Raw genomic sequence first — 24,107 nt, 5'->3', positions numbered from 1 at the left:
TAGTGCTGTGCTGTCCAGTATAATAGCCATTAGTTATATGGTTATTGAGCACTTGAAATGTGGTGTGCTCAAACCGAAATATGTTACAAGTGTAAAATACATGCTGGATTTCAAAGACTTTGTATGAAAAATAGAATCTAAAATATCTTAATTTTTTACTGTTGATTACATGTTGAAATGATATTTTAGATAATCAAGTTAAATAAAATATTAAAATTAATTTCACCTGTTCCTTTTTTCTTTGTAAAAAAGTTACTAGAAAAATTTATATTTGTGTAATGTAAATTTACACTTATATTATATTGCATTCCTATTGGAAGGCACTGCTCTAGTGGCTTTTCATGTCACGTAGAATGGTCTACAAGGCTGTGTGTAGTCTGCCTTCTGTCACCTCTGACCTGATCTCATCCCCTACTCCTCCCCCACACTCATTCCTCTCTGGCTACCCTGCCCTCCTTGTTCCTTAAGCACACCAGACTCCCATCCTGAGGGCCTTTGCCTTTGTTCCTGCTGCCTAGATTACTCTCCCTCCCACAGGATATCCACGCTGCTCACTTCTGCTCCTTCTTCAGGACTTCTTTGAAATGCCACTTTCTCAGTGAGGCCTGCTTTGTCTGTCTATCCAAAATTAGAGGCTCTCTGTCTCAATCCTTGTGTTTCTCCTTAGCACTTAACACTATCCAACTTATCTCTGTTTTACTTATCTTATTGTCTCTTTCCTTCACTAGAATTTGAGCTCCATGAAGGCAGGATTTTTTTTTTTGAGTTTTAGTAATTATTCTCAGCATCTAATGGTGTTTAACATATATTAGGGCCTCATTAATATTTGTGAAATTGAATAGGAAACCATTGTAACCTATTTAATTGAATACATTCAGTTATGAGTCAGAGAGCTTTTGTGTTGAGGGACTATTGTTAGTGGATATTAGTGAGGATGACATTCTATTAATAGGGGTTTTTGAGAAGGGCCAGAAACCAGTAAATTTTGTGAGAGGGCTTATTCCTCTTTGCATCAGCTTCCGTAATTGTTCGCCTATAATGCTGATGTGCCTAAAAGCCATCATAGTCTTTGACATCCTTTTCACTAGCAAACTAAAAGGTAAGCCATGGGAGTCTATTGTGCCAGGAAAAACAACTCCTGGTAACCACTTTCATATATATGTCTTTCAGGGAATTCCACAGGCAGTTACCAGAGAGAGTATGAATGCTAATTCTTTACCTCATACATCACTGCTTTTCATCTGACATCACAGTGTGAAATAACCAAGGGGAGGATATGGTGGTAGTGATGGGTGCTGTCTTTCTTGAATCTGAGCCAGAAACCTTCCGTAGGAAAGGGATGCAATTCTTGACAACACTGATTAGAAAACTTATCAAGCTTTCCAGCTTAATCTTCTGCCATATACATTTACCTTCAGTTTCGGTGACATTAAACCAACCTAAAGTTTCTCAAGCATGCAATTGTAGTCAAGCCTGGAATGCCTCACTCAGCCTTGTGACCAATGCCAGGGCTAAAAGCTCTCCTAAAAAATTAGAGTTAAGTGTAAGGAAATCATATTACTGCATTTTTCTATAGTGTATACCTAAATTGCAAACAAAAATACAATTTAGCGTATTATATATAGTATTACCTGGAGCTTCTAAAAGTTATAAATGACTAGTTGACTCTATTTATTAATAAATCTAATGTTCAGAGATCTAGGTATATATAGGCTCTTACCATTTAAAGATGCAATTTCTTGGGTACTAAGTATTTCCTAGGTATTTCTAGTTAGGTGTCTTTCAATTTACTCTTTAGATTCAAGAGCTGTTTTATATCATTCAAGTTGATATGCTCAGTCTTAAAACCTGATTGCTTTACCTTTTCTTAGTTTACTTAGTTTAACAGATACACATTTTTTAGTATGTAATGTTACCTCTCTATGTAGACTAAAACTGGAGGGAAAGTCTTAGAGATTTTTCAGATGCAGTTAAAAAAATGTGTTTACTGGGAGGCGGAGACTGCAGTGAGCCAAGACCACGCCATTGCACTCCAGCCTGGGAGACAGAGTGAGACTCTGTCTCAAAAAAAAGAAAAATATTTAAGTGCGTAGTTAGAACTTAGCTAGTAATGTCACATTGCATGGTTCCTTAATGGTAGAATCAACATAGTAAATAAATATGTACTTCTTAAATTCCTAACGCTATTAAGAAGTATTTTTATCTGAAATTATTTAAACTTCGAAAAATTAACTTACTTTAATCTCATTATAAGAGAGTTAGAGAAGTTTCCTGGAATAATTCAATTAAAAAATTTTTTGTGGGCCCATAATTGTACATATTTGTGGAGTACATAAGATATTTTGATATAAGCATACAATATGTAATGATCAAATCAGGATAATTGGGATATCCATTATCTCAAATATTTATCCTTTTGTGTGTGTGTGTTGGGAACATTTCAAATCCATTTCTCTAGTTATTTTGAAATACATAAACAAACTATTGTTAACTACAGTTGCTGTATTGTGCTACAGAACATTAGATCTTATTCCTCCTACCTATCTGTATTTTTTGTACCCAGGAATAATTAAATTTTTGTTAAGGTTTTAAATGTGAAGGATGAGATGAATTTAAAGCAAATATATATATATATATGAAAAGCTATTTTTCACAGTAAGTCATGTTTAATGTTTTCTAGACGATATAACATTGAAAATTAATGACCTTAAGAAGTAAGGAAAAGTGTAAGGGATCACTGTTGAACAAAGTTAAATAAATATGATAGCTGCTAAACAATGTGAGTTTGTTCAGAGTGACTGAGGTCCCAACTAATTTTTACCTAGGATTCTGAACATTGTAATACTATTTTTAAAAACTTAATTCTGTGAATTACAAAACTAGTATTTATAGGTAATTTTAACAATTCTAGATTTCCAGGTTTATTTAAAATGATATTAAAAATAAACTCTTCAATAATGCCGTTACAAATAAACTTATCGTTTAGCGTTCATATTGTTGTTAAAGATATGAAGAAACTTACCATTTTCCGTACTTTCCTTACTGCTGTGATCTCTTGGGCAGTGTGCTTTAAATAACAGATTGTTCCGTTTTTGAAATATTGGTAGTGATAACTATCTTTATTGAGGACAGATAGTGTACTTAGTACAGCACAGAACATACTGCACACTCCCTGACAGAAAGAAATCAGAAAGGTCAAATAACTGATAATTTGGATAAGCTAAATGAATAAAAGCAAATGAACCCTAGTTAGCGAGGGCAGTGGAGTACATTTAGGAATAAAAATATTAACATATTGGTGGTTGAAACTGAAGTTCATACAACTAATAATGATGGTTGTTATGGATTAAATAGTCCCCCCACCCCTCAATTTATATGTTGTCATAGCCTTGCATACCTCAGGATGTGACCTTATTTAGAAATAGGGTCATTGTAGCTGTAATTAGTTAAGATGAGACCATGGCTAGGAGCAGTGGCTGATGCCTGTAATCCCAGCATTTTGGGAGGCTGAGGCAGATGGATCACCTGAGGTTAGGAGTTCGAGACCAGCATGACCAACATGGTGAAACCCTGTCTCTACTAAAAATACAAAAATTAGCTGGGCTTGGTGGTGCACGCCTGTAATCCCAGCTACTCTGGAGGCTGAGGCAGGAGAATTGCTTGAACTTGGAGGGGCGGTGGTTGCAGTGAGCCAAGATTGCGCCATTGTACTCCAGCCTGGTCAACAAGAGCGAAACTCTGTTTAAAAAAAAAAAAAAAAAAAGATGAGGCTGTGCTGGAGTAGGGAGGGTCCCTAATCCAATATGACGGGTGTCCTTATAAAAAGGGGAAATTTAAACACAGACATGATTACAGAGAGAATGTCATGTGAATTTGAAGATGACTGTCCATAAACCAGTGAGAGAGGCCAGCCTGGAACAGAGCTTTCCCTCCCAGCCTTTAGAAGGAACCAACCCTCCTAACACTTTTTCAGACTAATAGCCTCTAGAACTTTGAGGCAATAAATTCTCTTGTAGTACTTGATTATGAGAGCCCTAGGAAACTAATGTGATGGTTTTACAAGAGTACCAATTTATTTTGTATAGAGTATAACAGAAAAGGATATAGGGTTTATCCAAACAAAAAGTAAACATAATTAATAAATTTCTAGAGTAAATGTGAGATAGTAGATATCCCAGTAGACCTAATACTGGGGAAACAATTTTTACTGTGTATAGTTCTAGACTGTGCCACCTTTGAAACTGGAAAACAAGAAACAAGGAAATCCTACAAAACTATGTATGGAGAATGTCCTAAAGATTAAAGGGTTAGAAAAACCAGCCAAAAGAAAAGTTGGGAACTTTGAATTATAGAAAATCCTCATTATTTTTGACTGCAGGAATTTGGAACTTATAATTCTGTGAATTTTACTCTACACATATTAGTTATGTTAGTAGAAGAAGAATATGTAAATAATTGTATAGACTGTTTTCAAGCATCATCCAGTATCTTAAGGCATCACTTTACTCTTATTAAGAATGAATATGCTGAATTCCAATTGGCACTGGGCTAATGGAGGCTGCTAAAATCCTAATCTCTCAACACATCTTCCCCTAAAACCTGTGAATTCAACTTGAAGCACAAGTAAAGCATTCATGAAATTACTCTTTTAGCATTGCTAGGAGATCAAGGATACCATGAACCTCAAATTATCTATAAATATAAAAACAGAAAATTTCTGTTGCTGCTACAAGCATGGAGAGTAGGGGAGGGGAGTCTTTAGTATTTCGTTGGAAAAGAAGAGCGGGGAGCAGGAAACTGGATCAAGCACGGTGTAAACCTCCTTCAGAAAGAGAAAGTCTAATTTAAACTGTTAAACGTCTAAACAGAGGTCAGGTCTAGAAGTTAGTAATTCATAGCACTGAGTACAGGAATGTGAGTTTGAGCAGGACTGAAGGGGGCAGCCTTGACAAAACATTGCTTCTGGAGGTGGGAGATAAATAGAGCAGTGGAGATGCCCCTCAGATGGCAAGGGAGGGAAAGAACAAAGTAATGGGGAAAATTGATGGTCCTGCAGAAATGAAAGAGAACTAGAAGACATGCCAGCTGCTTTTGCTCACCCCTAACAGCTCAACATTGTCTGTGAAATAAACTGAACTTCACTATAGTGACAGAGGGAACACTCTTCAACTAGGATTCCTGTGTACGAAATGCTTAGAAATAGGAAAACTCACAAATAAGAAATAAATTACAAGATGTAAGGGAGAATGTATTGAAATGAAAATTTAATGTGTCACTTAAGATAGATATGAATGAGAATGAGGTAAAGGCAGACATCAGAAGCGTCAGAGATATAAAGTGGTTGAATGGAAGACAGGCAAAGAAGATCCAACATGCATGTAATTGAAATATCTAAAGAAGAAGTATTTGAACCAAATACGTATTTAAAGCTATTATCCAAGAAAACTTTATAGTAGAAATAAGAAAAAACCTAAATCAACATATCAAAAGGGGCCCACTATGTCCCTGGGAAAACTGACTTAGCATGATCAACCCCAAGACATGTAGTAAAGTTACTAGACTTTAAAGACAAAGAAAATATCTTCAGGAACTCTAGGAAAAAGAACAAGTTACTTAATGGCTGAGAAAATTAGTCTGCCATCAGACTTCTCAAAAGTAGCATATAAAAGCGAGGCAAAAGTGGAACAGCATTTTCAAGAAACTCAAGGAATGAAAGTGTGAGCCAAGGATTTTATATCTAGTTGTTCTTCAAGTATCCAGGCTATAAAGAAAAACAGTTTGAAACATGTAAAAACTCAGGGAATACTGTGCCCATGAGACCGTCCTGAGGAATCAGTTAGAGCAGTGGTCCTCAAAGTGTGGTCCCCAGACCAGCAACATCAGCAGCACTGGGGAACTTGTTAGAAATGCGTATTTTCAGGCCCACCCCAGACTTACTGAGTGAGAAACTTTGAGATGGAGTCCATTATTGTATGTTTGAGCAAGCCCTGCAGGCCATTCTGATGCATACCTTTAAAGAAGATGAACTTCTTCCAGCCAAGGGATGATTGAGGAAACTTTGGCAGAGAACTGATAGTGAATATTGATATTGATTGTAGATACAGGTCTAAGAAATGAGTAGAGACATAATTTGAAGGACAGTATGAAAAACATCATATGTATTGTCAAAGTAGAAAGAATACAGCTAAAAATGAGAAAATAAGGAACAGAGACAGGAAAAACTAGAATTAAATTATTAATTGTTGTATAAGTAATAGGTAGAAGTCAGAGAGTACCACTTAAACAAGATAGTAAAAAATTAGGTAAGAAAAAAAGATGATTAAAGGCATCATAAAAAATATAATGGCAAAGAAACCACTAGAACAACTCAATTAAATGCAATATATAATCCTGGATGGAGGAAAAAATTGCTAAGAGGAATTTATTGGTATAACTGATGAAAGTGGAATATGGAATGTAGATTAAATAGAGTATTGCATCAATGTTAACCTGAATTTCATAATATGAATATGTAAGAGAATATCCTTGTTCTCAGGAAATACACACTGATAAAGTGGTAAAGGGCAAATTTTGATACTGAAATTTTAAATATTGGAATCACTTTGTAATTTTCATCAAGTATTTAAAAACGTGATTACTATTTACCTGTACAGTATGATTTGAAGCTAAGCAGAGATGAAAATATATTTGATCATTTCTTTACATTTCTCATAGTGTAATTCTATGATCATTTACTATAAACCTCTTGTGGATAAAGCAGAAAAAGTTTTGCATTGAGTACTTAAGCTTTCACCTTGCACTGCATATTCCAAACAGAATATCCAGCAAACAAATTTAGTCGTTTCTTTTTAAATGTACTAAAACTCAGGGTATTAGTATGAACTAACTTAGGATGGAAATAGTAAAGATGAGTACAAATGGTGTTTCCTAATATTTTAAAATTCATTTATACCAGCATTATCCAACTTTTTAAAGCAATAGTGAAGTACTTTGTTTTTCTTTTTTAAAGATATGGATGTAATGAGGCCCTTGATAAATGAGCAGAATTTTGATGGGACATCAGATGAAGAACATGAGCAAGAGCTTCTGCCTGTTCAGAAGCATTACCAACTTGATGATCAAGAGGGCATTTCGTAAGTGTTATGGTTTATAAGTCTCCTTTTCTTTTAATTCAGTACGTATTTTGTAATCTTCTTCTACAGCCAAGACATTCTGTTACATTACAAGACACAAATATAAGACATAGTCTCCACCTTCAATGAGTTTATAGTCTATTTGGGAAAGAAATGCATTTAAATCACAGAGCAGTGTATAGGAATTACTGCAGTGATGAGGCGTAACAAATGCTAGGGATCTTGAAAGAAGGGATATCTGATTAAGTGGAACAGGAGTGTTAAGAGAAGTGACTTCTGAAATGATCCAGGAGGTAGTAAATGCTTCTTTATACTGAAACAAAGTCATGGAGGTAGGAAAGCATTGTTAACTTTTTAAAACCTTTTTTGACATTTTGTCATCATTAATAGATTTGAGTAACTTCTCATTCTAATAATAGTTTAATGGTTAAGCAAAGTAATATGCAATTGATCAGAAAAGAAGAATATAAACTGAAAAAATATTTAGGTAAATAAACATTTTTGTTTCATAAGTTTAAACTTTTTGCTCTTCATTTTTGTTTCAACTTATTTCTTCCTGATGAAGATACTTCCTTCAGATGCCTCTGGCATCTCTACTCTTAGGTCAAATCCCTTAGAGAATTCATAGTATCTAAAAATTAATTAGTGTTTATCTTACCTGTTGATGCATATAGTTTTAAAACTTGTATTTTTTTTTTTTAATTAAATTCGTAGGTTGACAATCATAGATCAAATGTGTTTAGTATCATGGTTACATAGGTAGTGTCAATACATTGCTGTGTTACCAACCAAATACTCAACATTGTTTTGAAAATCATAGCAGCAAAATATCTTATGAGAAAATTACTTTTTAAAAAAATTTATTGCTTTACTGTGTACAAAACCACACTGTAAACAGGATGCCTTTAGCCTTTTTAAATTTAATTTTTTACTATCTTGTTTGGCAGATATTTCACTTAACTATCTCATTTAATATCCACAATAACTCTTGTTATTCCACTTTCAGTTAGCAAAGATAGGACTTGAACCAAGTATGACTTCTGGCCCAGTGGTGGGATGGAAATGTTATTTGGTTCCTTGCCTAGATTGATTTTCAGTTCCCTTCTAGTACTAAAACCACGATCATGTTATAATAGATTTTGTTCTAAAATATCTAAGTCTTACAACTTTTACTTTTCAGATTTGTACAAACTCTTATGCACCTTCTTAAAGGAAATATTGGAACTGGCCTTTTAGGACTTCCATTGGCAATAAAAAATGCAGGCATAGTGGTAAGACTTATCTTTGTAATCACCAGTTAAGATGCAGTTATCAGTCTCATTTATGGCAACCTAACATCTGGCCTAGTCAAATATAACCTGGTAAGGTGACATTTAGATGATCATTTAGATGTTGTCTTGATAAAATTGTGTCAACTGTGATAATCATATCTAACAAAAAATACTAATTATTCATTTCTACTTCATTACTTATTTGTAATATTTAGCCAAAAAAAGGCAGAACCCTAAAACAGTCTTTGATTTTTCCAGGTGTAGTTATATCTTATTATTACTTTGGATTTTCAGGAATTGAATTTAGCAGTGTAATCATAGCAACAAATATATAGAGAGAGCAGATTATTGGTAATGTGACATTGTATAGTTTTTTAGAGTCGAATATACAGTTTTCAGAATTTAAATAACAGTTAAGAAAAGTTGGCCGGGCACAGTGGCTCACGCCTGTAATCCCAGCACTCTGGGAGGCCGAGGTGGGCAGATCACAAGGTCACGAGATCGAGACTATCCTGGCTAACACGGTGAAACCCTGTCTCTACTAAAAAATACAAAAAATTAGCTGGGCGTGGTGGCAGACGCCTGTAGTCCTAGCTACTCGGGAGGCTGAGGTAGGAGAATGGCATGAACCCAGGAGGTGGAGTTTGCAGTGAGTTGAGATTGTGCCACTGCACTCCATCCTGGGCGACAGAGCAAGACTCTGTCTCAAAAAAAAGAAAAGTAATAACAATAACTTTTAAAAACCAATATGTAAAGCATTTTTAGAGGCAGTTATTCTAATTGTTATAATTACAGAGACCCTTGATAGGGGAGAAACCCATTTATGAGGTAATAAAATAATATTTAACGTTTTTTGAATAGACCAGTTTCTAAAAACAGTTTTAACTGTCTCTGCATTTGACTGTTTTGTTCCCCCTAATTTAGATGATAAAACTTTTGATTATAAAAATAAACATTGGCAATATTTTGGTTGTATCTTGGTAATTACTAGCATTGCTTTAATTTTAGTAAATAAATATTTAAAATATTTTATTTACTACTTTTTGAAATAATTATTTTCTAAGCATGGTTTCTGACACATAGTAAGTACCCAACAAGCAGTCTGTAGAAGAAATAAATTGCTCACAGTCTCCATTTGATATTGTGCTTTTTAGGGATTTAGATAATGATGCATAGTTGCATATAATTATAATGGTGGGTCACTGATAGTTGTAGACTTGCCATCTGATATTAAATATGATCTTTTGTTCTATCCTGCTTTGTTATCTATACTCCATATTCGTAGGTTTGAGTAGCTAAGTTAATAAGATGGAATTATACATGGTTGTCTTAAATATTACTCGAAATTCCTTCTGCATCAAGTTTATTAGTTTTCCCTTACGCAGTGACTAATCATTTGGCTCAACAAATATTTATTCACTGCACGTGAATAATCCATTCATTCATTGCTTATAAGATTACTCAATTTCTGTTAAATAAACCTTATAATTTTTTTTTCCCCACAGCTTGGACCAATCAGCCTTGTGTTTATAGGAATTATTTCTGTTCACTGTATGCACATATTGGTACGTTGCAGTCACTTTCTATGTCTGAGGTAAATGTGGATTTGTTAAGCCTATTTATTTTAAAGCTATCTTTTATTTAGAGCATCATATAGTCTTACATTCTACTGTGCTTTGTATTTCCTTTAAGCTCATATATAGATACTTCTAAGGTAATGAATATAGAAGAGGGTAGCATTTCATATAATTTAAATCTGGTTAGAATCTATTTATTTTTAAAAGGTAGCCTTATTAGTGAAATAGTATGGTTTCTCTTAGTATAAATGGAAAAAATTAGAAAAGATATATAGAGGCAGTGGAGACAGTGGTGTGATTTTTAGCTATAGCATAATGGTCTTCAATGTGTTAGTAATTCTGTTTTGATTATAATGCCTTTGGTGCTCTCTGCTGATGTATGAGTTAGTAGATTGTCAACAACATAATACTATTTTCTTTATTTTTGTATCATGAAATACTTCTACTTGACAGTAGACCATATGTATTCTAGTAGCCTAATATCAAGTCTTGACTCTTTTTTGTTGTTGTTACATTACTGTTAAAACTTTGGGCAAATCATTTATGAGCTTTATATAACAATGTATACTTGGGAAAAAAAAAGACAGAGAGAATGGAGAAATAATACCTACCTCATGGAAAGATTGAATGAGATAGTTTATGTGAAAATGTATTGTACAGCCTTGCACAGATGTATTATTAAATAATGCTGTTCTAAGAATGGAATAATTTAGACATGAATAATGTAGTTGATGTTTTAGGCATTTGAAATATTTAAATTAATAAAGTACAAATATTAAGTTACATGAATTCTGCACTTACATAAACTTTAGCAGTAGATAAAATTAATATACTGGTAAAAAGGACAGATTTAAACATTTAAAACTTTATGAGGCATGCTTTAGAAGTATGCAGATCTTGACATTTTGATAACTCATCTGTCAGTGCATAGCCTTGCATTTATTAATTCCCATTTATTTTATGTTTATTTCAAGAGGTGGTTTTATGGACCACCTTAAAATTTTTCTTTTTTCCTTTGTATGTATGTCATTAAATTACAGGTTTAAAAAGTCAACATTAGGTTATAGTGACACTGTGAGCTTTGCTATGGAAGTGAGTCCATGGAGTTGTCTTCAGAAGCAAGCAGCATGGGGACGGTAAGTACTTACTCTGTTATTAATATATGATTGTTAAAATTATATTAATTTTAAGTATTTTAACCTAACAATATATATAAATAAAAATATGATAAAGTTGGGGAATAAACATATGTAACCCTTAGAGTTAAACAGACTTGGGTTCTAATCTCAACTTGACCATTTTTCAGCTTTCTGACCTTGATCAAATTATTTATCATTGTGGTTTGTTTTTCTCAGTATGAAGTGAGTTTATAGTAATACCCATTTCATGGGATCATTAGGGTAGATGAAATAAAATGATGTTTATAAAGCGTGACCTGGTCAAATAATGACATAATCATGTTCATTAATTTTTTAAATAAAGGAAAATAAGAAAAATGTTACAGTCTCATTATTTCAAATAAAGTTGTAGTATTTGTATGCTTATCTGAGGTATGGCTATATTTTAGCATAACCTTATTTTATTGTCTTGTTACTTAAATGTAACTTTATTATTGGTGGCTCTGGCTAATCAAAGTCAGATGAATACAGGACTAGAAAAATAAGGAAGCATAAGCAGTCAGCAAAATGCTACCTGTTGTACAGATGACATGTGAGATGAGAATTAAAAGAAGAACAGCGTTAGTAGAGTAGTTTATAGTTAAGTGTGGCCTTTCTGGAGATTTTCAGGAAGTTAGATTTGATATGAGCTGCTCAGTTCCTGATATGTTGAGTAGGAGAATATATGCTATAATAAAATGTTTTAAAACTCTTGAAAAGAGAAATAAAACATATTGACATTTCAGTAGCTCTTATGGATCTCATTTGTGGATATCTTTTTTCAGGAGTGTGGTTGACTTTTTTCTGGTGATAACACAGCTGGGATTCTGTAGTGTTTATATTGTCTTCTTAGCCGAAAATGTGAAACAAGTGAGTATTTTTCTCCAGTTAGTGAAATCATTTTCTTCTAAAGCCCTAGTTATGGCTTCATATTTCTTCTGTGGAAGCCATGGTTGAATTTGAAAATGTGTTCCTTTCCTAAATGATCTTCTTTTATAGATTTTCCTTTAGTCTTTTTTTCTTGCAAGTTGGATTTCTGCTGTAATTGTTGATTTTACTGTTTTGTTATAATACTGATAACGCTTGTTTTTTCAGATCAGAATATGACGTAATTTACTGATTCTTAGCTACTTGGAACTTAGATCTCAAAAGCATATATATAGATGCTTTGGAAGTATATTCTTTACATTGACATTCTATAAAGAACTATATAAGGCTTTAGCCAGTAGCCTAAAAAAATCAAGTAAAAATAGTGAGCATTCATTATTAAAATCCAGTAATTATAGCCATTGTATAAAAAGATGCTGTGTCCAAAAAATGAACAGTTTTCTGTAGTTCTTTGAGAAACTTTCTCATATTATGAAGGTTTGCTTTAAGAAGAAGTGGTTTGCAGTCTTGGAAGAGATTGACAGTGTATTTGGACAAATATGGAAAGCATTAAAATAAAAAAGCCCTCCATCAAAACAATACTATAAAGCACTTTTCTGTATGACTGGTATCATTATTCCTACATTATCCCCTACTCTTCTTTCATCATTATTTTAATCAATAATATTTATTAATTATCCACATGTCCATGGTACAGTAAACATTTTACATAGTAATATATATGATTGTCTTGTAGATATTTTTATGCAAAATGATTGAGTATGTTTTTTAAAGAACCTATGTGTAGGTTCTTATGCATTTGTGTGTATTTGAGTCTCTTTTCTAAGTATAGACTATGCTTCGTTTCACTGATAATTGGCAAACTGTTTCTGTAGAGGGCCAGATAATAAGTATTTTTTGCTTTGCAGGCCATATGGTCTCTGTTGTAACTACTCAGTTCAGCCATAGGTAACAATATGTAAACAAATAGATAAGGCTGTATTTAGGTAAAATTTTATTTGCAAAAATAGGTGGTCTGCAGACCATAGTTTTTTAACCCCTGATTTAGACTATCCCTGTATGCTATATTTGAGCCATTCACTTAGATTTTTAGTGTCGGAAGAAGTCATTGAGTCAAACCCTCTTTTACAAAAGAGTTCATAACTAGTTAGATATTAGGGCTTGGATTTCTGGTCAGTTTTCTTTCCAGTGTACCACGTCTCAGCATCTAGAAAAGTTTTGTTTATATTTGGAACCTTAAATGTCTGGAAACTTAAATGTCACCTGTTCTGTGAAACCTTTCTTAACTGTTCCTTCCATGCCTTCCTTTTCTTTATCTCTTGCTAGAATTTATTGGTTTTTCTCCTGGCTTCTGTATAACTTTTTAAAATAGCCTTGATCATTCTGTACTGAAGTTAATTTACAAGTTATTTTTCACCACTAGACAGCAAGCCTCATGAAGGAAGGGACTCCCATATCCCTTGTGTTCATCACTGTAAACTAGCATCTAAGAGTGCCTGGCTTATCAGTACCCAGTATGGTTATTGGCTCTGAAGGAAAATGAACTCACTGGACTGGGAGAGATTATACCTTTTTCATGTCTTTATTTCTCAGACCTAGTACTGTACCTGGTTGATTGCACAAGTGTCAGTAAAACTTTCTAGACTGAAAGGGTTTAATCCTTTTGTGTGATTTCTGCATTGATGGTCTCTGCCACTTTCCTTGCTCCCATCCTGTGCAAACACCCGTTTTTCCCATTTTCTCTGTGAACTCTTCTCTTTCAGCCCCTACATGATTGTTTTAGCTTGGTTTCTCACTTTCACAGCCATTTTCCTATGTCTGTAAGAGGAATGGTATCCTTAGGGTTTTCAAGGTAAACAATCATATCATCAACAAACAGGGACAGTTTGACTTCTCTTTACCAATTTGGATGCCCTTTATTTCTTTCTCTTGTCTGATTGCTCTGGCTAGGACTTCCAGTACTACGTTGAAGAGGAGTGGTGAGAGTGGGCATCCTTATCTTGCTCCATTTCTCAGAGGGAATGCTTTAAACTTTTCCCCATTCAGTATTATGTTGGCTGTGGGTTTGTCATAGATGGCTTTTATTACATTACGGTATGTCCTGTGACTGATAAAATAATTCAGCAAAGTTTCCGGATACAAGATTAATGTACACAAACGAGTAGCTATTATACACCATCAGTGAAGAGGTGGAGAATCGAATCAAGAACTCAACCCCTTTTCCTTTTACAAAAGCTGCAAAAAAAATTAAACTACTCACCGGTTCCAAGATGGCTGAATAGGAACAGCTCCAGTCTACGGCTCCCAGCATGAGCGATGCAGAAGACAGGTGATTTTTGCATTTCCAACTGAGGTACTGGGTTCATCTCACTGGGGCTTGTCGACAGTGGGTACAGCCCATGGAGTGTGAGCCGAAGCAGGGCAGGGCATCATCTCACCAGGGAAGCACAAGAGGTTGGGGAATTCCCTTTCCTAGCCAAGGGAAGCTGTGATAGATGGTACCTGGAAAATTGGGACACTCCCAATTTTCCATTGGAAAATACTGTGCTTTTCCAATGGTCTTAGCAAATGGCACACCAGGAGATTATATCCTGCACCTGGCTCGGAGGGTCCCACGCCAACAAAGCCTCACTCACTGCTAGCACAGCAGTCTAAGATCGAACTGCAAGGTGGCAGTGGGGCTGGGGGAGGAGCGTCCACCATTGCTGAAGCTTGAGTAGGTAAACAAAGCGGTTGGGAAGCTCAAACTGGGTGGAGCCCACCACAACTCAAGGAAGCCTGCCTGCCTCTGTAGACTCCACCTCTGGGGGCAGGGCAGAAAGAAGAAGAAACTTCTGCAGACTTAAACGTCCTTGTCTGACAGCTTTGAAGAGAGTAGTGGTTCTCTGAGTGTGGAGTTTGAGATCTGAGAACTGACAGACTGCCTCAACAAGTGGGTCCCTGACCCCCGAGTAGCCTAACTGGGAGATGCCTCCCAGTAGGGGTCAACTGACACCTCATACAGCTGGGTGCCCTTCTGAGACGAAGTTTCCAGAGGAAGGATCAGGCAGCAACATTTGCCGTTCTGCAGTATTAGCTGTTCTGCATCCTCTGCTGGTGATACCCAGGCAAACAGCATCTGGAGTGGACCTCCAACAAACTCCAACAGACCTGCAGCTGAGGGTCCTGACTGTCAGAAGAAAAACTAACAAACAGAAAGGACATCCACACCAAAACCCCATCTGTATGTTACCATCATCAAAGACCAAAGGAACGCAGCTCCTCGCCAGCAATGGAGCAAAGCTGGACAGAGAATGACGAGTTGAGAGAAGAAGGCTTCAGATGATCAGTAATAACAAACTTCTCCAAGCTAAAGCAGGATGTTTGAACCCATCGCAGAGAAGCTAAAAACCTTGAAAAAAGATTAGACGAATGGCTAACTAGAATAAATAGTGAAGAGAAGACCTTAAATGACCTGATGGAGCTGAAAACCATGGCACGGGAACTATGTGATGCATGCACAAGCTTCAGTAGCTGATTCGATCAGGTGGAAGAAAGGGTATCAGTGATTGAAGATCAAATGAATGAAATGAAGTGAGAAGAGAAGTTTAGAGAAAAAAGAGTAAAAAGAAATGAACAAAGCCTCCAAGAAATATGGGACTATGTGAAAAGACCAAATCTACGTCTGATTGGTGTACTTGAAAGTGATGGGGAGAATGGAACCAAGTTGGAAAACACTCTTCAGGATATTATCCAGGAGAACTTCCCCATCCTACCAAGGCAGGCCAACATTCAAATTCAGGAAATACAGAGAATGCCACAAAGATACACCTTGAGAAGAGCAACTCCAAGACACATAATTTTCAGATTCACCAAAGTTGAAATGAAGGAAAACATATTAAGGGCAGCCAGAGAGAAAGGTCGGGTTACCCACAAATGGAAGCCCATCAGACTAACAGTGGATCTCTTGGCAGAAACTCTACAAGCCAGAAGAGAGTGGGGGCCAATATTCAACATTCTTAAAGAAAAGAATTTTCAACCCAGAATTTCATATCCAGCCAAACTAAGCTTCATAAGTAAAGGAGAAATAAAATCCTTTACAGACAAGCAAATGCTGAGAGATTGTGTCACCACCAGGCCACCAGAGAAATGCAAATCAAAACCACAATGAGTTCAGAAGGAGTAGTAGCAGCTCCTCTTTGTACCTCTGAGATGTATCTCAAAATAGTAAGAGCTATTTATGACAAACCCACAGCCAATGTCATGCTGAATGGGCAAAAACTGGGAGCATTCCCTTTGAAAACTGGCACAAGACAGGGATGCCCTCTCTCACCACTCCTATTCAACATAGTGTTGGAAGTTCTGGCCAGGGCAATCAGGCAGGAGAAAGAAATAAAGGATATTCAGTTAGGAAAAGATGAAGTCAAATTGTCCCTGTTTGCAGATATGATTGTATATTTAGAAAACCCCATCGTCTCAGCCCAAAATCTCCATAAGCTGATAAGCAACTTCAGCAAATCTCAGGATACAAAATCAATGTGCAAAAATCACAAGCATTCCTATACACCAATAACAGACAAACAGAGAGCCAAATCATGAGTGAACTCCCATTCACAATTGCTTCAAAGAGAATAAAATACCTAGGAATCCAACTTACAAGGGATGTGAAGGACCTCTTCAAGGAGAACTACAAACCACTGCTCAACAAAATAAAAGAGGACACAAACAAATGGAAGAACATTCCATGCTCATGGATAGGAAGAATCAGTATCATGAAAATGGCCATACTGCCCAAGGTAATTTATAGATTCAATGCCATCCCCATCAAGCTACCGATGACTTCCTTCACAGAATTGGAAAAGACTACTTTAAAGTTCATATGGAACCAAAAAAGAGCCCACATTGCCAAGACAATCCTAAGCCAAAAGAACAAAGGTGGAGGCATCACACTACCTGACTTCAAATTATACTACAAGGCTGCAGTAACCAAAACAGCATGCTACTGGTACCAAAACAGAGATATAGACCAATGGAACAGAACAGAGCCCTCAGAAATAATACCACACATCTACAACCATCTCATCTCTGACAAACCTGACAAAAACAAGAAATGGGGAAAGGCTTCCCTATTTAATAAATGGTGCTGGGAAAACTGGCTAGCCATATGTAGAAAGCTGAAACTGGATCCCTTCCTTACACCTTATACAAAAATTAATTCAAGATGGATTAAAGACTTAAATGCTAGACCTAAGACCATAAAAACCCTAGAAGAAAACCTAGGCAATACTGTTCAGGCTATAGGCATGGGCAAGGACTTCACAACTAAAACACCAAAAGCAATGGCAACAAAAGCCAAAATTGACAAATGGGATCTAAATAAACTAAAGAGCTTCTGCACAGCAAAAGAAACTACCATCAGAGTGAACAGGCAACCTACAGAATGGGAGAAAGTTTTTATAATCTACCCATCTGACAAAGGGCTAACTAATATCCATAATCTACAAAGAACTTAAACAAATTTACAAGAAAAAAATTAACCCCATCAGAAAGTAGGTGAAGGATATGAACAGACATTTCTCAAAAGAAGACATTTATGCAGCCAACAGACACATGAAATAATGCTCATCATCACTGGCCATCAGAGAAATGCAAATCAAAACCACAGTGAGATGCCGTCTCACACCAGTTAGAATGGCGATCATTAAAGTCAGGAAACAACAGGTGCTAGAGAGGATGTGGAGAAATAGGAACACTTTTACACTGTTGGTGGGACTGTAAACTAGTTCAACCATTGTGGAAGACAATGTGGCGATTCCTCAAGGATCTAGAACTAGAAATACCATTTGACCCAGCCATCCCATTACTGGGTATATACCCAAAGGATTATAAATCATGCTGCTATAAAGACATGTGCACATGTATGTTTATTGCGGCACTATTCACAATAGCAAAGACTTGGAACCCACCCTAATGTCCATCAATAATAGACTGGATTAAGAAAATGTGGCACTTATACACCATGGAATACTATGCAGCCATAAAAAAGGATGAGTTCACGTCCTTCATAGGGACAGGGATGAAGCTGGAAACCATCATTCTGAGCAAACTATTGCAAGGACAGAAAACCAAACACCGCATGTTCTCACTCATAGGTGGGAATTGAACAGTGAGAACACTTGGACACAGGGTGGGGAACATCACACACTGGGGCCTGTCGTGGGGTGGGAGGAGGGGGCAGGGATAGCATTAGGAGACATATTTAGTGTAAATGACGAGTTAATGGGTGCAGCACTCCAACATGGCACATGCACATGTATACGTATGTAACAAACCTGCACGTTTTGCACATGTACCCCAGAACTTAAAGTATAATAAAAAAAAAAAAACAACGAAGCAAAACAAAAAACCTGCAAACACACAGGATAGCACCTGACACAGTTATCACTCTCCAGGTATTTGTTGTTCCAACCTCTCCCCCTCAGTCTGAGCTAACCTATGAGGATCAATAAAATAATTTACAATAAAAATTGTAATTTAAGCAAAAAAGAAAAACTACTTAGGAATATACCTAACCAAAGAGTCGAAAGACCTCTACAAGGAGAACTATAAAACACTGCTGAAATAAATCATAGAAAACAAAAACAAATGGAAGCCCATCCCATATATATGGATGGGTAGAATCAATATTGTGAAAATGACCATACTGCCAAAAGCAGTCTACAAATTCAGCTCAATCCCCATCAAAATACCACCATCATTCTTCACAGAGTTAGAAAAAACAATTCTAAAATTCATATGGAACTAAAAAAGAGCCTGCATAGCCAAAGCAAGACTAAGCAAAAATAACAAATCTGGAGGCATCACACTACCTGATTTCAAACTATACTATAAAGCCATAGTCACCAAAAGAGTGTGGTACTGGTATAAAAATAGGCATAGAGACCAATGGAACAGAATAGAGAACCCTGAAATAAAGCCAAATACTCACAGCCAACTGATCTTCAACAAAGCAAACAAAAACAAGAAGTGGGGAAAGGACACCCTTTTCAACAAATGGTGCTGGGATAATTGGTTAGCCACATGTAGGCGAATGAAACTGGATCCTCATCTGTTGCCTTATACAAAAATCAACTCAAGATGGATTAAGGACTTAAGACCGGAAACTGTAAAAATTCTAGAAGATAACATTGGAAAAACCCTTCTAAACATTGGCTTAGGCAAGGATTTCATGACCAAGAACACAAAAGCAAATGCAATAAAAACAGAGATAAATAGCTGGGACCTAATTAAATGAAAGAGCTTTTGCACAGCAAAAGGAACAGTCAGTAAAGAGACAACCCACAGAGTGGGAGAGAATTTTCACAATCTATACATCTGACAAAGGACTAATATCCAGAATCTACAACGAACGCAAACAAATCAGGAAGAAAAAAACAAACAGCCCTATCAAAAACTGGGCTAAGGACATGAATAGACAATTCTCAAAAGAAGATATACAAATGGCCAACAAACATGAAGAAATGTTCAACATCACTAATGATCAGGGAAATGCAAATCAAAACCACAATGTGATACCACCTTACTCCTGCAAGAATGGCCATAATCAAAAAATCAAAAAACAGTAGATGTTTGTGTGGATGCAGTGATCAGCAAACACTTCTACACTGTTGGTGGGAATGTAAACTAGTACAGTCGCTATGGAAAACAGTGTGGAGATTCCTTAAAGAGCTAAAAGTAGAACTACCATTTGATCCAGTATTCCCACTACTGGGTATCTACCCAGAGGAAAAGAAGTCATTATTCAAAAAAGATACTTGCACACACATGTTTATAGCAGTGCAATTCACAATTGCAAAATTGTGGAAGCAGCTCAAATGCCCATCAATCAACGAGTGAAGAAACTGATATATATATATCATGTGTATCATATATATATATATCATGTAAGATACACATATATATGATATATGATACACATGATATATATGACATATGATGTATATATGATAGGGTACTACTCAGCCATAAAAACGAATGAATTAACAGCATTTGCAATGACCTCGATGAGATTGGAGACTGTTATTCTAAGTAAAGTAACTCAGGAATGGAAAACCAAACATTGTATGTTCTCACTGATACGTGGGAGCTACGGGAGCTAAGCTATGAGGACACAAAGGCATAAGAATGATACAGTGGACTTTGGGGACTTGGGCGGAAGAGTGGGAGGGGACAAGGGATAAAAGACAACAAATATGGTACAGTGGGTGTATACTGCTTCGTTGATGGGTGCACCAGGATCTCACAAATCACCACTAAAGAACTTATGTAACTAAATACCACCTGTACCCCAATAATTTATGGAAAAATTAAATAATAAAATGTTTTTAAAAAAGGGAATGGTGTCAAGAGATTAGTGTTGTAACTGCTGACAGTTTTAGCCAGGAGGGTACTCTTAGATGCTGTCTGCATCTGAGAGTCCCAATAAATTCTGTAGTTTTTCTTTCTACCCTCATTTTATTATTTTTTTCAAAATATCCTACTTTTAAACTATTTCTTCTAACTTTTACTAGATATTTGCAAATAATTAAGTTCTTATACACATTTTCTGGCAGAAAAATCTGTAATCTAAACCATCAGACATAGGTGTTCCCTCATATGTATTGTGACTACAGAATAGAGTGAAAGGTCTTAGCGAGAGCAAGTAGCCAAGGGAGATGTAGAGGACATAGAAAAGAGTAACAGTAATTAGAGTTAATTAGAGTCCTGTTTATATTCTTCTGTTTATCAAAATAAAGCATCAGTCCTTCCATTAGCATTACTTGTTATAGACGACATCCTTTTGATTTTACAAATATTCTACAAATTGCATATTCCTAGGACTCCTAACTCCATTAAGAGGCTTTTTATTAACAAGAACTGATAAGACATACCATCTTACCGGTTATTTATATATAATATGATGGAAATTATGCCTTTCTAGGGTTGTGCAACATGGTAGTACTGTATCTTTTTGAATAGCTATCTTCTCAAGGAGTTACAAGCTCTATTTGAATTTAAGAATAATGTGAATAGTGCCTTATAATTTTATATTTTCAAACCATGATATACATTATTTAATCTTTGTAACTACTCTGTAAAGTACGTACTATGCTCATTTTATGAATGAGAAAGCAGTCTTACAAAACATGAGTAGTGTGCTGTAAGTCATACGGAATTAGGTTGAAACCTAGATCTCTGTCACATCCAATATGTTAATTGTTCATCACCCCACGGGACATTGTCTTGTCGGATTTTAGTTGTGAGTGTGTTTGTATGACATAAAGAATAGATAAGGTGGATAAAATAAATGCTTATAAGCTTAGAATTGGTGACTTTCTCCTATGAAATATTATCAGATGCTTCTCAGGTTGAATGGAAAAGTTTAACTTTGCACATGTCCTAAGAAGATCAGGTAGAAAAAGTGATTCTCTGGAGTTAAGGAGAATGCCTGCTGTAGATAGAAAGGTAAAAGTCCTTTTGAACCATAAAGAGTAACATGGAAAAAAAAAGGCAGTCAGGCTTGATAAAGTAGTTGAGATGGTCACTGAAGCAGCATGAGATCAGAGATTTTCACTCTCTACGGAGGGGTTCTTTTACATTTGATAGCATTATACAATAGTAGACATGCCAATTGATTAAACCTTACCAATTGCTACTTACTGTTATAGTTAAAAACCATAGGATTGTTACCCTCCCCTTAGTCTACATGAAATTGAAATATATTTTATTAACCCCCAAAATTAAGGGTTTAGTTGCCACACAAATGTAGAAACCTGCTATGTAACTGCCACATGACTATTCTTGGTCCCATTAAGTCTTTATGTACAATCAGTACGGAATAAAGAACCCTAGTGCTTCTGATGAGTCTAGTCCATGGTGGTTACAGTTGTTCCTCTCTGTTTTTACTCTAAGATGCTCTAGAAATAAAATAGTGGTATGTAGGCATGGAAAATGGGAAGGAATACAGTATTACAAATAAAAAATGTAGCAATATCAAAGATCATTGATTGTAGAATCAGAAGATAGGAGTTTAAATCTCTGCTTTCTCAGTTTTAACTCATATATTGGGCAAACCCCCCTTATCCCTGGTCTAGCATCAGTTTCCTTATTTGTAAAATGGGGATAGTAACAAAATATCCCCTTGTTTCTCATAAACTTATTGTGAGGCTCAGCTGACAAAACGTTTATGAAAGCCTTTGTAAAATGTAAAACATATAAATATAGGGTACTATAACTTTAATTCTTCATTTGGCTTTACTGACGAACATAATCTGCCTTTGGAATTTTAATTATTAAATTACAGAATCATTGAAAAGTTAATAAGTGGTAGATTTTAGTAAATTTGAGCTCAAATGGAAACAACTGAATTTAGTAATTTTATTTTATAATGTTTATTTCAGTGTTTTACATTTTGGTAAACATGTGAGATCATAGGAAGTCCTATTAGATAGCCAATCTCTGTCTCTAGAGGGCACCAAAGGACTCAAATGTTTACCTGAATCTTGCTCTAGGTATGTATCTACATTTTTATTTTATTTTATTTTTTAATCCTCAGAATTTTTATAACCACTTTTCTGCCAAAAGTATTAAAATACGATATTTGTGATAGAATTAATTTTAAATTCCCAAGCAACTAATAATAATTAAAACAGCCCTTTAAAATATTGGTTATATTACTGCTTTTCTCTTGCCAGCTATCCTTGTTACAGCTTTACTTTGATCATTATCTAATCTAATTATTGGAGATACTGCTTTCATAAGAAGTATTTGGCTCTAAGTAATTTAGTTACTAGAACGTTAAATCAACAATCAAATATGTTTGTAAAAACCAAGGAATGTAAATCCCCAATTTTGTTTTTATTTCAAATTATAGAAAATAAAATGTAAAGTTTTGATGGTCAGTTACAAGATAGTCATGAGCTGTGCATTTCTTAAATGGTGCATGGTGTAACTTGAGAGTCTGTTAGTCCAGTATGAGTTATAAATTGCCTGTATAGGGCAAAAATCTAATAGATATATTCTCTAAAGTCTAAGATGATGTGTACATTTATACTGACACTAAACATTGCTTATGGTAGATTATACATGTAAAATTAAAGTAGAAGAAACACTTAAATTGTTATATCAGAAATGTGTTTTAATCTTTTGATTTGTTGGCCTCTTAATTACTACATTTAGAGAGAGATATGTAAGAGTGGAGGCCAGGTGGCCGCTTGGGCAGGGCCCTCCTTTCTGGGTTGCAGTATTTTGGTCAGGCTAATTCTAGAGTCACAGGCTTGGGTTTGAATCCTAGAACCACCACTTACTGGCTTGATATTGTGCAAGGTTTAAAAAAAATATTTCTCTAAGCCTCAGTTTCCTCAACTATAAATTGGGATTAATATTACCACCTACTTTAGAGAGTCATTTTGAGGATTAAGTGAGATCTTGTATATAAAGCATGTAGTTCAGTACTGATACAAAGAAATTACTCAAAAAACACTAGCTATTATTATTATAAGGTCTTAAGAATTTTTAGAGTGTGTGTATCCAGAGACTCAACAATATTGATGTGTTCGAAGGAGGGTACACTGTTTTGGGGCAAATAAGTTTTCATTGGTATTCTAGTTATAGTATTATCTGCCTCTGCTATAAATTTTTAAGACTGTTTCTAAAGTCCTCTGTAATTTCATTTCTATTTTAGTAAGTAGTGTTATGTGATTAATTGGATCAGTGATAGTTTTTAATATATGGAGCCTGTAAATTATATTTGTTTTGAAATCTGAAAATTGGGTTATAGGAATGGCTGAATAAGTTTTAATATAATGTTGATTTATCTTGTGAAGGTTTTTGCTCTAGCAAAAATTTATGTACTGTCTACCATATGGCCATGCATGAATGTAGTGGATTTTTAATAAATATTTATTGATAGTGACGAAAATTTATAAATAATTGCTTTAGGAGAGTTTTAAGGTTAGGCTATAATTTTAAAATTTTGCTCTGACTATATTTCTAAGAGATAATTGGAGCTTGTTTCCTATCTGAAGAAAATAAGCTAGAGGAGAATACTCAGTGGCCATCCTA

General features: G+C 35.4%; 1 protein-coding gene across 4 annotated transcripts in view; it reads left to right on the top strand.

The window, feature by feature from the left end:
- SLC36A4 (solute carrier family 36 member 4) overlaps positions 1–24,107 on the top strand; it is a 54,883-nt gene that overhangs the window by 5,365 nt on the left and 25,411 nt on the right. For 2 of the 4 annotated variants that reach the window (XM_055283253.2, XM_055283255.2), the window contains exons 2-6: positions 7,010–7,133; positions 8,314–8,404; positions 9,910–9,998; positions 11,022–11,117; positions 11,924–12,008. In XM_055283253.2, coding sequence (XP_055139228.1) covers positions 7,010–7,133; positions 8,314–8,404; positions 9,910–9,998; positions 11,022–11,117; positions 11,924–12,008 — 485 coding nt within the window. Of the gene's footprint in view, positions 1–7,009; positions 7,134–8,313; positions 8,405–9,909; positions 9,999–11,021; positions 11,118–11,923; positions 12,009–24,107 lie in introns of those variants that run through there. The other 2 variants (XM_055283256.2, XM_055283257.2) reach the window with 2 other exon arrangements.

This window comes from Symphalangus syndactylus, chromosome 6 (genome assembly GCF_028878055.3).
Source record: "Symphalangus syndactylus isolate Jambi chromosome 6, NHGRI_mSymSyn1-v2.1_pri, whole genome shotgun sequence".
Classification (NCBI taxonomy): domain Eukaryota; kingdom Metazoa; phylum Chordata; class Mammalia; order Primates; family Hylobatidae; genus Symphalangus; species Symphalangus syndactylus.
Note: the sequence above shows the minus strand (reverse complement) of the source record. Positions and strands in the feature narration are given on the sequence as shown.